Here is a 13,359-nt window from a genome sequence, read left to right as displayed (position 1 = left end):
TTAAAGGTAGTGATGGGAATGGGCCAGTCTATACCATTGCATTTCTGAAGGGGTCCCATTAAAAAAAATCCTGCGATCAGGGTATGAGGAAAAACCCTTATCTTTTTTTCCCCCTTAGAGGAGATTTAACTGAAACTGCTTCTCTCCTAACTACATCCATAAGTAAGGGGCTTTGCAAAATGGATGGAGCCTGAAAAGAAGAAAGGACGTGGGTATTGCATCTCTAGGATTGTTTCAGAAAGGGTTCTATACTGTGAATATCAGAAGTCATTTTGCAAGTTTACCACCTAAAAACTCTCTTTAGGGTTCAGAGAGAATATATATACCCAATTCCCCCAAAGAAGATCAATCTCACTGCTGTGTAAGAACCCTTACCAAAGACTTTTAACGGCCTTCCCTCCTTGAGAGATAAACATGGGCACAGACAATGACTTAAGGTTATCTAGTGGTCTCAGCTAAGAAACAGGCTAAGACTTTCCCTACTGGTAGCTCCACTCTTGGAAAGGATACAGTTTTCATCACCTTCAGGGTTTCGGGGTGGCCCAGGCATATTCAACAAAACCAGCTTCGCTTCATGGGACTTGTTAACTATAACCTCATTGAGTTTCACTGCTGTGTGCATCCGTCTCACGTTGGAATGGTCCCTGGGCAGGTGAAAGGGAGAAACAGGTGGTTAAGGCAAAGAGAAAGCTAGGCTATAGCCAATTTAAAAAACATTGAGATACAGAGCTTTTTTGCTTTGACTATGAATAATGTAATGAATAAATGATTTCCTTATACGCTGGGTTTTCTCATTCTACATTTGCTTGTTTTATGCCAGGAACACAGTATGGTGAGAAAGAAGGGTGGTTAGTTTATGCACAATGTTAACTCGTAGCTGATATGCACAGGCAAGTAACAGAGAGATGGCTAGATTTGGGGTGAAATGAAGAAGATACTTCATCCTCTGTATCCAGGCAAAGTCACATGTATGCCACTGACTAGGATACTGTGTTATGTGATAAGATTGTGTGTTGGAAAACTTACGGACGCATGTTAAGCAGGTCCTGGAATCCTTCCATCGACTTAGCCTTTTGTCCTCGGGATGCCATGTACTTGTCTTTTGTCCAAGTCATGTGCACCTTCTCCTGGTAGGTCTCTGTCTCTTCATCCTCATCAGAGCCAATGCTGGTCAATCGCAGCATTGAGTTCCGGTCCTTCACCAACTGTGCCTGAGGAGGAGCCAACACAGCTATGACCTCTATACCCAGTTTCCTCTCATGCTTTAGCTTCAATTATTTTCAAACAATAATGTGGTTATAGTGGAAGAACTGATAAAGTGAGATGGAAAGAATGTGTCATTCTATGAGAATAATACAGTATCAGTGTATTAGGATTCAGTGAATGCAGGAAGGTCTCACCTCTCTGTCCCGCTCTGTTTTGGACAGTCGCATGTGTCGGAGCATCTGGGACCTTTGCTCCATCATCAGGGTGCGCTCATAAGTGTAAGCGGATATGTCACTGTCATGCTGCCATAGACAACGCAGAGTGGGCAACAAGCACAAAAGAGAAAGAAGAACTGAACCACTCACTTTCATTTCCATTTGCTAAATTAAGCCAGAGAAAGTACCACAATATCAACCTACGTTACACCCCTATTTTGTTAAGTTACTGAGTTATATAATATTATGAACTATCAAACATAGAAGCACTGACATTCCTTTCCGTAATCTAACCATTACATATATATTTCCCTGAAACAAAATACAAACTCTAGTCTTTTTTTAAAATACTGCCAGGTTATTTTTAAAAAGCTGTGTGTGATTTTAACATGCATAAATGAATTAAAACTTAATAAAACCATATTAAGCAGACAAGAATCTGGGAGAAATATAAAGGCTGTACAACAAACAAGAAAGCAAAAATTAAAAAAACAACACCAAATACACAAAACATACATAGTCTACTTATCTAGATCAATGTATTAGGGCTCTGTCAGAACTAAGGGATTAATCCACATTTGCAGCTGAACAATTTCCCAAACCAGAAAAAGTTCTAGGAAGACAGGGTAGGAAATGGGGGAAGGGTGGTCTGTTTGATCTCAAACTCCGCTTTCTCACCATCTCCACCACTTCCACCTCTGCTTCAATGCGTAAGTGGTAGAGGAAGGTAGCCAGGTCCTTCTTCATCTGAATACTGTTGTCTTCTAGTTGGGCTACTGTGAAGATCCGTATGCTACATTTTCGCCACACCTGAGAAAGTACCATACATATATGGCAAGTTAGATGCAAGAAGCCCCCCTCCCCCAAAAAAAGAGTGATTCCTAAAACACAAGACATTTTTTGCTTTGGACAACCTTCCTGTAGTATCAGGGTATTTGTTTTTAGCTTCTAACTGGATATACTGTTGTATGAGAGCAAAAGCTTGACTAAGAAACACATTAAAAACAACTTTAAGGGGCGCCTGGGTGGCTCAGTGGGTTAAAGCCTCTGCCTTCGGCTCGGGTCATGATCTCAGGGTCCTGGGATCGAGCCCCACATCGGGCTCTCTGCTCTGCGGGGAGCCTGCTTCCTCCTCTCTCTCTGCCTGCCTCTCTGCCTACTTGTAGTCTCTCTCTGTCAAATAAAAAAAACAAAACAAAACAAAACAAAACAAAAAAAACTTTAAGAAGTTCTTAATTTCCTAACAAGAAGAAAACCAGCAAAAGGGGACACAGAATACATTAGGAGGGTGCTGTATTTGGATAGCATATTGATGGCCCCATGCAGACTCTATAAGTTACTATTTTAACTTTTTTTAAATTTATTTTTTATTCATTTTCAGCATAACAGTATTCATTATTTTTGCACCACACCCAATGCTCCATGCAATCCGTGCCCTCTCTAATACCCACCACCTGGTACCCCGACCTCCCACCCCCACCCCTTCAAAACCCTCAGATTGTTTTTCAGAGTCCATAGTATCTCATGGTTCACCTCCCCTTCCAATTTCCCCCAACTCCCTTCTCCTCTCTATCTCCCCATGTCCTCCAAGCTATTTGTTTTGCTCCACAAATAAGTGAAACCACAGGATAACTGACTCTCTCTGCTTGACTATTTTAACTTTTAAAGTTAAATTTTAAAGTTCAGCTTAACTAGTCTTACCAAAGGATGAGCATGCATATGTATAAGATACGAAAACATCCGAACAGAAGTTTCCAGTATTTGAGAGACTTTGGTCTTTTTTTCTTTTAAATGGATGTGTTTCACTTGTCAATGTTTCTCCAAGAGTTCATATGGAACTTTATTAATTTGCTGAATTTCACTTGGAGATAGGTATCAAATAGAAAAAAGACTACTTTTCATACAGTTGGAACTAGGATCATGGGAATGCTAAGAAAAATTCCCAGCTCCTCTGATCCTAAGCCCCAACACTGTAATCAGAGGGAAAGGGTCAGCCTAGTGAACCAGGACAGATATTAAGGGAGAAAGACTTTTTTCCCCAAAGGTATCTAATGTACCTTGTGCTGTTTGAGTAGGAAAGGTAATAACATGAGCATGCCCCCATCATGCACAATCCACCACACATCAATGTTGCCCTCAGAAAACTGCTCCACATTGCTGGGAAAGAAGGAGATGTTTTTAGCCACCAGCAGGGCCAGATGGGCAGCAGTTGTCACTCGAACTGTGCCTAGGGAGAAAACAGAATCAGGACAAACAGAGAAGACTCCTCACACTTGCCTTGCTTCCTACCATGTCAGGAAAGCAAGGATAATGGTTTTGGGGTTGGTTGTGGTTTTTTTTGTTTTGTTTTGTGTTTTTTTGTTTTTTTACATTTCTTTAAGCAAAGTGTTCTGTTTACATAGTGGGTTATACCTCATCGGATAACAACAATCATTAAGAAAAATCTGAATAACTAACAGAATTAGATTCAGAACCATGATTTACATTACTAAATTCTGATCACTGCATTTCTAAGGTTGGGGGGTTATGTGAATTCTGGAGACTTTGATGAAAGACAATCCTTCCAATTCCTGTGAGAATGTCAATGTGGCAGATCATAAATGAAAACTGGGCAATTTCAGAGAAAATTCCTAGCATGATACTTGACAGATAAACAATTCATGAACATAATATAAAGCTGGAGGGGGTGAGGAGAATAAGATTATCATTGTTAGTAGTTATTTAGGTGCCCTTATAGGACTATGCTTCAGCAATGGCCCAGTCTCTACTTTGGAGGCTATGGGGTGGGACTAAGGCAACAGAGGTTTGACTGTATCCCCTATTTGGGCCCTTTGGATAAAATGAAAAGTGTTCTGTACCAATAAAAGTCTTCCATGCTCGGGCATCTTCACTCTGGCGCCAACCATTAGGCCATCCCATCACCACCGTGTTGTGCTTCATGCCTCCAAGGCCACATGACTGGATGAGGTGGGAAATGCCCTCCCTCAGCTTGGCGGCCACCACCAGCTGGCAGAACCCTTTCACCTTCTCTGCCTCCATTAGATGCTTTATAGTCTGAAAAAGAGAACCTCAATGCTGAATTGCTTCACCCTGTTTCACTCTCTAAGTGCTTACTACATATAGTGCTGGTTGACTACATAGAGTTTTTCTGCCTTTTCCTCTGTAACATACCAAACAAATCAAGAACAGGGATCTTCATAAAACAAATATTCAATATTCTTTCTTAACTGACCAGGCAGAGTGTGAACATGATCTGCTTCCTTCCTCAATCACCCTGATGCCCCGACTCATACTATTAGAAACTCAATATGATGATTCAGTTTCGCTTAAGAATTTTCTCAGGTATGTTTTTTCATTTCTCCTATTTCCATCTGTTTTGATATTTTAATGGTGATTACTGATGACCATTGTCTTTGCTTTACTATTATTTATTCAAGCCAATTTGAGATAATATTTCATTTATTCTTACTCCACTCTCTTAGTGGAAAGACGAAGGGAATAATGGCATAGAAGTAAGACAGGATTTTCCTGAAGGCAGAGATTAAGTCAGTGGTGTAGCAAGGGTAATAAGCAAGGTTTATTGATTTCCAACCCTGTGCTTTTTATTTATTTTTACCATCATTCCAGACTAATGTTTCTTCAAGTATTTCTAGTTTTCAGGGTTTCAAAGTATTCCAAAATGAAATCCAGTAAAATTTTTGAAAAGTAATTGTACGTTTCTCTGAACAGCAGGGTTGGTTTTATCATTAAAGTAAGTATTAGAGTCAAAACCGCTTTCTTCTTTAGGGAGAACTTACACTTGGAAAGTTAATCAAAAGTAAAGCAACCTTGGTCATGACTACATACCAATGTAGGCTGGTAAGGAGAAAGGAAAGTTGCTCATGGCCCCTTATTATCAGAATGAGCAGAACCATCTCCACAGTTCAAAGGATAGTTTTATTTACATGACTTCTCTGAGGCCTGAGTCAACGGTTAGAGTCTATTTGGAAACAGTGCTTAGCCTTGACAATCTTGAAAGTTTAGTAACGCTTGTTAAATGGAAAACATAAATTATTATCTTCTGGTTCATCTTATTATTTGGGAGACGATGATGGTTCAAAAGTTAGCACTAACAAGGAAACCTCCCAGAACATGCAGGAAAGCAATTAACTTAGAAATATAATGTCTGACAACTTAACATCACAAAATCATAAGCTAAATTCCACTAAGTCAATACGTCTTGACTCTTACCTGCTCAGCAGCTAAAGCTTCCCCGTAGTTCTCCAGGAAGTTCCCCACAATGACAGAGCCCACAATAGTGAGACCCTTTCCTGCTTTAAGTTGTGAGGCAAAGGTGAGGAGGCGAGGATGCTTGACGTGTAAATCTTCATCTAATTTCAGTAATACAAGTAATTGAGGCCTGTAAAGAGGTTGGTGGGAGAGTGGGAGGGAAAAAACACTTTGAGTTTGGGGAACAGAATGATAAATTCTACCCTTTAATTCAGGAGATCTAAATAAAATGTAAATGGGAAGAAGGAAGAGATTAGAGGAAACATTAGGATGAGGCTGTAGTTTATTTGAATCCTCCCAGTATTACCACAGATTGATCATTCTGCAAGGAACAAAAAAATGGCAGAAGTCTAGATCAGATATCCCATGAAGCAAAGAAAATAAAGTATGAAGGATTTGGAATAATTCAAAACGGGTCCTTCACACCAATTCTTTGAGCTACCTGAATTCCTTATCCTATAATCACTGAAGCACACCGTTGTGTGTGTTAACTATGTGCCAAACACCATACCACTAAGCTCTATTGATCTCTTTACCTCCAGTTTTTAGTGTGTGGTGGTCCTTCTTCCAGCCGGAGCAAAGCAAACCGGGCTGCACTGAGGGACAGCCCACGGATTCCATCACCCCACTCTTTCTCTGCTCTGGGAGAAAAAAGAGAAAAAAGCAAAGACAAGTATCAACTATAGCAAGTATAATTTCAAAACAAGGTTTTTTTTTTTCCTCTTTCTAAAACTAACATATGCATGCAGTTGAAAATTAAAACTCATATTAATTATTAATATAATGCTCTTAACATAATGAACCCACGAAAAGCAGACCCATATTGCCCTTCAGCAGTGGACCACACTGTACAATAAACAATTCAAAACAAAGGCTGGAAGGATCACTTGCTCATTCTTCTATGTAACTGTTCAAAAGCAATGATGTAAAATAGCAATTTGGAGAAGGAAATTACAACAGACACAAAGTTTAATTTAATTTTGAAAATAATGGGGAGAAAGCAAAATTCAATGTAATCTTCTGAACCAGTGTTATTTATTCCTAATTTTTGTAAGTTTTTTCTGTAGTCTTGTTGTTATGAAGTTTCTCAGTATTAATTTTTTTTTCATTTCAGAGATTATACCTTAACTGAAGAGGGAAGCATAAATACTTATATTTGTGTTAGACTTTAATATCATTATTTTGACATGTCCTTCTAGCAACTTTTTAAATTCATCTGTTCATACTTCCTCAATGGGTTCTCCTTATTGATTCTGTAGTTTGTGTCTGTAAGATGGCTAAAAGAATTTGGGGTTATAGAGTTTAGTTGCAGTTAAATGAAGCTGTCTGGATCCTTAATGCAATTTTCATTGAGCTGGCTCTACCAAACTAGTCCATTTTGATACCTGTAGCAGTAATTAAGGTCAAATCCACAGACTCACCCTTGGTACTCGATGTACTTGTAGATCATACCAGCTATTACCATAGCTACAATGGCGTAATACCAGGAAGAAATGAACATCAGAGCCAGACAGATACTCATTCCCATGAAAGAGAGGGCCCTAGAAAATTAAGAACCAAAATGCAAACAAGAAAATGTTTTTCTAAGCAGCTAAAAAGAAGCCTGTGCTAGAGGTGCTTCTCAAACTGGTGAAGGATTGTTATTATCTTTTTAATTCCAATATACTGCAGAATGAACTTTTATAAAATGCAATAAAAATGAATTATTAGAAAAATTACTATATGCCTGGATGCTGTGAGAATGTCAAATTGCTATAAAAGTTTCAAAATGATTTTTCTCAATTTTTATAGTTATCGTATCATGGACTGCAATAGTCAGCAAATCTGCACTGAGGCCCGAACCATCCTTTGTGCTGATGTTTCCCACTGCTGGAAAAACATATAAATGAACAGGTTGTAATGAAAGTTATCTTTAGGTGTGAGGATAATAAATACCTACTTGGCAAAGCAAGAATGGGGCACACAGAGTTATTAACATGATCTTTTTTTTTTTAAGTATTTATTCATTTGTTTGACAGACAGAGATCACAAGTAGGCAGAGAGGCAGGGTCCCTGCTATGCAAAGAGTAGGACCCTGGGATCATGACCTGAGCCACGAAGGCAGAGGCTTTAACCCACTGAGCCACCCAGGCACCCCTGAACATGGTCTTTTAAAAAGAAATATCTCATGTAAATATTGCTTAAAACCTTATGAACATTCCTTAGCATCATGCAGAACCCACTAAAGGAAATCTGCCATTAGTTTTCTTACTTTACATTAAGAGAAACTTGGCAGAGGGGTGCCGAGTAGGTTGTGGGTTAAGTGTCCAACTCTTGATTTTGGCTCAAGTCATGCACTCAGGGTCCTGGGATCGAGCTATGCATTGGGCTCAGCACTGAGTGTGGAGTTTGCTTAAGATTCTCTTTCTCGGAGTGCCCAGGTGGCTCAATCGGTTAAGTGTCTGCCTTTAGCTCAGGTCCTGATCTCAGGGTCCTGGGACTGAGCCCCACATCAGGTTCCCTGCTCACTAGGAAGCCTGTTTCTCCCTCTCCCAATCGCTCTGCTTGTGCTCTCTTGCTCTGTCAAATCAATAAATAAAAAGTCTCTCTTTCCCTTTGCCCCCCACCCCACATGTGGTGGCTCTCTCTCTCTGTCTCCCTCTAAAAAAAAGGAGAGAGAAAAACTTGGCAAGAGAATGATGAAATGCCTGTTTTGATCAAATAGATTAAGTAGATAACCATGCTTACTGAAGTTCTTCTGTGTACAGAAGGAACTTCTTAGCTCTACGATGAATGAAAGAGTGAACAGGAGAGTTGTTAATATGGAGAAAATTATCTCTAATAAAAACATAGGAGAAGGATAAAGGGAAAAGCTAACAAAGCAAAACAGTAACACAACAAAGTTCATAGTGAACATTTAATTAAGGTTAAAGCTAGAAAGAGGATTAGAGGTGATAATACAGTGAGGATTTAAATTTTTGCCACATAAAGGTCACACTAGTGCCTACCACTGGTGAGTGAAGTCAGGAAAGGGTCAAGGAGGAAGGCAGCACAGAGGAATGTAGCAACAGGTGCACACAGGACATATTTAAGAACCTTTAGCTATGACAGGAAGGAAATGAGGAGATGGGATGGCAGCTAAAAAGCATGATGACTCCCTAAGTGGTGGAGATGTGAAGGCAGCAGCTGTAGCAACATTTCACTGTGAGCTTTACTATGTAGCAGGATGGTAAAATTAAATATGATATAGTTATGTGTTTTGTTAAAAGCTACAAAGCTAGGGAATAGTAGAGCTGACACTGAGCTAAGGTCATCTAACTCCACAGCTCATACTCTTACCTGCTAAATGAACCTCGTAAGGAAGAGAGTTCGAGAATGAAAACTGATGAGAAAATGAGAATGAAGACAGAAAAGGGGTGAAGCCCAGCCCTTAGCTAAGAAGGAAATGGGAAAACAAATAATGCAAAGGGTAGGCTGGTTTAAGCTGAAGAATACAGCAGACTGGAAATACATATTTCATAGTTTCTGTCTTTATTCTCAAGTAGGTGTTATAAATTATAAAGTGAACTACGAAAACACATGGTAATTTGGTAGAAATTCAGGTGATCACTGAAGCTGAAACAGGCAGTACAGGATGGCTGGCCAAGAAAAATTTTATTAACCAACCCAGAATCTCCTACTTTTCTAGTTCATGACAGGTTCTCTCCAAACGTGGGGAAGAAAAAGAAAAAGAACAGACTTACCAGTGGTAGTAGCGGAACCGGGGTCTCCAGTTAGGTGTTCGAAGTAATGTTTGTAATGCACATGCCAAATTCACAAAGAGGTAACACATCAGGAAAAACCTGGCAGAATAAAAATAGTAAAAGGCATGATTATTATTGTAAAATGATTCTCCAAGGGTTATTGTAAATAGAGACCTTTGTTGTGTTTAAGCTTCTGTTCTAGCTCACTATAGCCTTTGATTAAGACTAGGATGTAGAGAAATTTAACTTCTCCCCACGAATTTGCTCATTTTTCTGCATTCTCTCACAGTGAAAGACACATCCACTCTATACCCAGTTGTTTTTGGGATAATCCAAGTTTCCTCTTTTGTTACTTATCTTTGTTCCAAATTAACTTATCAAGTCCTATGTATTCTACCTATTTACACATTTTAAAACCCTTCTCCTCCCTTCCATCTCTACTGCTATCACCTTAGTTCAGGATCTCATTTCTTCCCTGCTGGATTAAATAAATTTACGGGTAGCGTTCTCAGCCCAATTTCAGCCTCCTTCTCACTTGTCTTTTATACCAAACTGATCATTCTAAAACATAAACATGATCTCAAAGGATCACTCACAACCTCCAGGTAAAAGTTCCAGGTCTTTTGTGATCTGGCTCTACCTGCTTCTCTGCTCAGCTACTCTCAACAGTCATACTCCATTCTATCCAAGCCAAACTACTTTGAATTCTCAGATGTGCTACGCGGTTTCATTCCCAGTTCCTTTACACACATTCCGCGTCTGGAACATCTCACTCTTTCTTTGCTTAGTAAATAACCAGTCCTCTTTCAAGATGCAAGTGTCTCCTTTCCTAGAAAACCTTTCTTGAATCTCAGTCCTTTTTGAGCTCTTATAGCAGTGTTCACCTTTACCATAGTTCTCATCCCACTACACAGGATTACTGGTCTTTCTCTCTCATCAGTTCCTTAAGGTTCTGTCATTCATCTTTGTATTCCTAGCATGCTGCCCAGTGCCAGGCAGGTATTAAGTCATTACTAAGTCGCAGCTGAAGGATCAAAGCTAACAGCAGCAGTAAAAGCTACAACCAGCTGATAATGAGTAAGAAATGAAGGCAAAGAACTTTTGAAGTTATACAGGTAGGAAGAAACCATGATGATTTATAAAAGTTAGCCTTGAAGTTCTTAGGAATATATATTATTTAGGTGAAGTTACACCTGTACTTGGCTCACTCTTTTATCACTACTGTTACACGCCTGATGGAAATCAACACGTACTACACATCATATAAGCAAGAAAAAAAGAAGAAAAGAACTGGCTCTTACATAGAAAGAATTGGGGCCACAAGATCCAGGGAGGCGATAAGAATCCCCAGCTCTGCAATAGCAGCAGTTAGAAGTAAAGCCCAGGTAGGTTCCCCGTTGGCTTTGCTGTGACCAAAAACCTGTACAGAGAAGGGAAATATCAGACACAGGTGGTGGGGTATGTCTGAGTCAATGTTCCCTGATTCCTCTATGCTACATTTTCAGATATATGATGGATAATAGTGTTAACAACTGTGGCATCTTTTAAATAACTTTATCCTACTCACATATAAACTCATCCCCCATAGCGACTTAGAACGTCTTCACATTGTATGGTCTAGTAATTCCTAAGCCTATGAAGACCCACACAGTTTCTCATAAAATCTGACAAAAAGGAAATAGGGTATGGGAAAGGGACACTCACCCTCAGAAAGGGTATGATGTTATCCTTGGCTATTGCCTGTAGCAGCCTTGGTGCACCTGTGAGACTCTGAAGTCCAGCCCCACACGTGGAGAAGAAGGATCCAATAACAATCACCCATGGGGAAGGCCAAGATAAGGTACCCACCACCAGATTACCTTTCACAGCATCCCCAAACCTGCGTAAGAAATGAGGGTATGGAAAATTATACTGGAAGACTAGAGAGACATTCACCTAATTTTTTCTGTTTATAATTTTTTAGAGAATTAAAATTGAGACAGACATAAGTATTAAGAAATGTAAAGGTAGGCAGACTTGATTTATATTAAGAAAAAATAACCCGTAGGCCCAGAAAATAAAGCTAAACTTCAATTATAGCTTCCCCCGCAAAGTATCAAAATATCTGTGCTCTTTGCAACAAAAATTAGAAAAATACAAAAAATATAAAAACCAGGAAGAAATCCATAATCACAACATAACTGGTAATATTTAGTATACTGTCACATTTGAATCTGTTTACTGTTTTTTTTTTTTAAAGATTTTATTTATTTATTTGACAGAGAGAAATTACAAGTACACTGAGAGGCAGGCAGAGAGAGAGAGAGAGAAGGAAGCAGGCTCCCTGCTGAGCAGAGAGCCCGATGCGGGACTCGATCCCAGGACCCTGAGATCATGACCTGAGCCGAAAGCAGCGGCTTAACCCACTGAGCCACCCAGGCGCCCCTGTTTACTGTTTTAAAAATACAGATGAGATCACAGTACACCTGTAATTCCATATTTTTAACTTACATTTTCCTATGTCATGAAAAACTTTTCAGGAACAAAAATTTTAGTGGTTTTAACAATATTGCATCATAATTTACATAATCCATTTCTCTAGTGTTGATTTTACACTATGGAAAATACTGTGACTAACATCTTTATGCACATATCTACATTCACACATCCCAGATTTGTTCCCTTATGGCAGATTCCTAAGAGGGAATAAATGCAGTAAAAGAGATCAATATCTAAAATATTTCAAAATCACTACCAAAATGGTTATAAATTTCCAGAAAGGTTATAATACATTTCCAGAAAGGTTATAATACATTTTATTTCCACTGGAAGTATATGAAGGTTTAAGTTTTATAGTACATACCTATTTCACACCAGCCTTGAGTATTAAAATTCTAAAAGTCAGTCCTAATTTGATGGGTTCATGTGATGTCATTGTTTAATTATTTATGGTTTTAACCATCTTTTATTAAGTATGACACACAAAAAGTAATGTACAAAAAAATGTACACTTCAATGAATTTTCACAAACATCCATGCAGCTACTATCTAGTCAAGGAACAGAACACTGCCAGCACCCAAATTTGCTCTTATGCCTACGGGCCAACACTAGCCCTTTTGTCCCCTCCACCACTGTCCTTTTAATTTTCAATAAATGAAATAAGGTATACGTCCTTTGTTTCTTTCACTCAACATTGTGAAATTCATCCTATTTGTGTATAGCTGTGGATCATTTATTTTTCATTGCTCTATGGTTTTCCACTCCATTTCCATTATGAATACATAATTTATTCATTCTACTACTAATGAACATTTTAACTATTTCCAGATTTTGACTATTAATGATAATAGTGCTGCGAGAATTCTTATCCATGATTCTTAATGCACGTGTGCATGCATTTCTTCTCGGTCATAAGGTATGTGTACATTCAACATTAGAAGATAACGACCAACAGTTTTTCCTTCCCTTTTTTTTTTTTTTTTAAGATTTTATTTATTTATTTAACAGAGAGACACAGCGAGAAAGGGAACACAAGCAGAGGAGTGATAGAGGGAGAAACAGCTTCCTGCTAAGCAGGGAGCCCCATGTGGGGCTCAATGCCATGACCCTGGGATCATGACCTGAGCTGAAGGCAGTGGCTTAACCAACCGAGCCATCCAGGCACCCCGATAATGACCAACAGTTTTTCAAAGGAATACCAGCTTACATTTTCAGTACTTTTTATATTATGGAGTAATTTACCAAAGCTCATACACCCATATATTTTCAGTGACAATAGTACAGTAATAGTAAACTGTGCTACTTATTCTTTTTTGTCAACAATATGCATATACAGCATCTACTGGGATTTCTGTCCTAAAAGAACTCGATTGAGTCAGAAAGAGTGATATGAAAAGCTACAATGTATATGGTATGTGCAATACTGTAGTGGCTGAATAAGAAGGGGTATATGGTTATCTCTGCTGGG

At 38.9% G+C, this 13,359-nt stretch overlaps 1 protein-coding gene across 4 annotated transcripts in view; it reads right to left on the bottom strand.

Annotated features, from left to right (window-relative positions):
• The window catches only part of SLC12A6 (solute carrier family 12 member 6), a 91,780-nt gene that overhangs the window by 2,550 nt on the left and 75,871 nt on the right, over nt 1–13,359 (bottom strand). For 3 of the 4 annotated variants that reach the window (XM_032343170.1, XM_032343171.1, XM_032343172.1), the window contains 12 exons: nt 11,117–11,291; nt 10,714–10,832; nt 9,413–9,511; nt 7,112–7,231; nt 6,227–6,331; nt 5,652–5,820; nt 4,280–4,475; nt 3,479–3,648; nt 2,100–2,231; nt 1,401–1,508; nt 1,027–1,211; nt 511–644 (listed from right to left, as the gene is read on the bottom strand). In XM_032343170.1, coding sequence (XP_032199061.1) covers nt 511–644; nt 1,027–1,211; nt 1,401–1,508; nt 2,100–2,231; nt 3,479–3,648; nt 4,280–4,475; nt 5,652–5,820; nt 6,227–6,331; nt 7,112–7,231; nt 9,413–9,511; nt 10,714–10,832; nt 11,117–11,291 — 1,712 coding nt within the window. Of the gene's footprint in view, nt 1–510; nt 645–1,026; nt 1,212–1,400; nt 1,509–2,099; nt 2,232–3,478; nt 3,649–4,279; nt 4,476–5,651; nt 5,821–6,226; nt 6,332–7,111; nt 7,232–9,412; nt 9,512–10,713; nt 10,833–11,116; nt 11,292–13,359 lie in introns of those variants that run through there. The other variant, XR_004285758.1, reaches the window with a different exon arrangement.

Source organism: Mustela erminea, chromosome 5 (assembly GCF_009829155.1).
Source record: "Mustela erminea isolate mMusErm1 chromosome 5, mMusErm1.Pri, whole genome shotgun sequence".
Lineage (NCBI taxonomy): Eukaryota > Metazoa > Chordata > Mammalia > Carnivora > Mustelidae > Mustela > Mustela erminea.
This window is presented reverse-complemented; position numbering and strand designations above follow the sequence as displayed.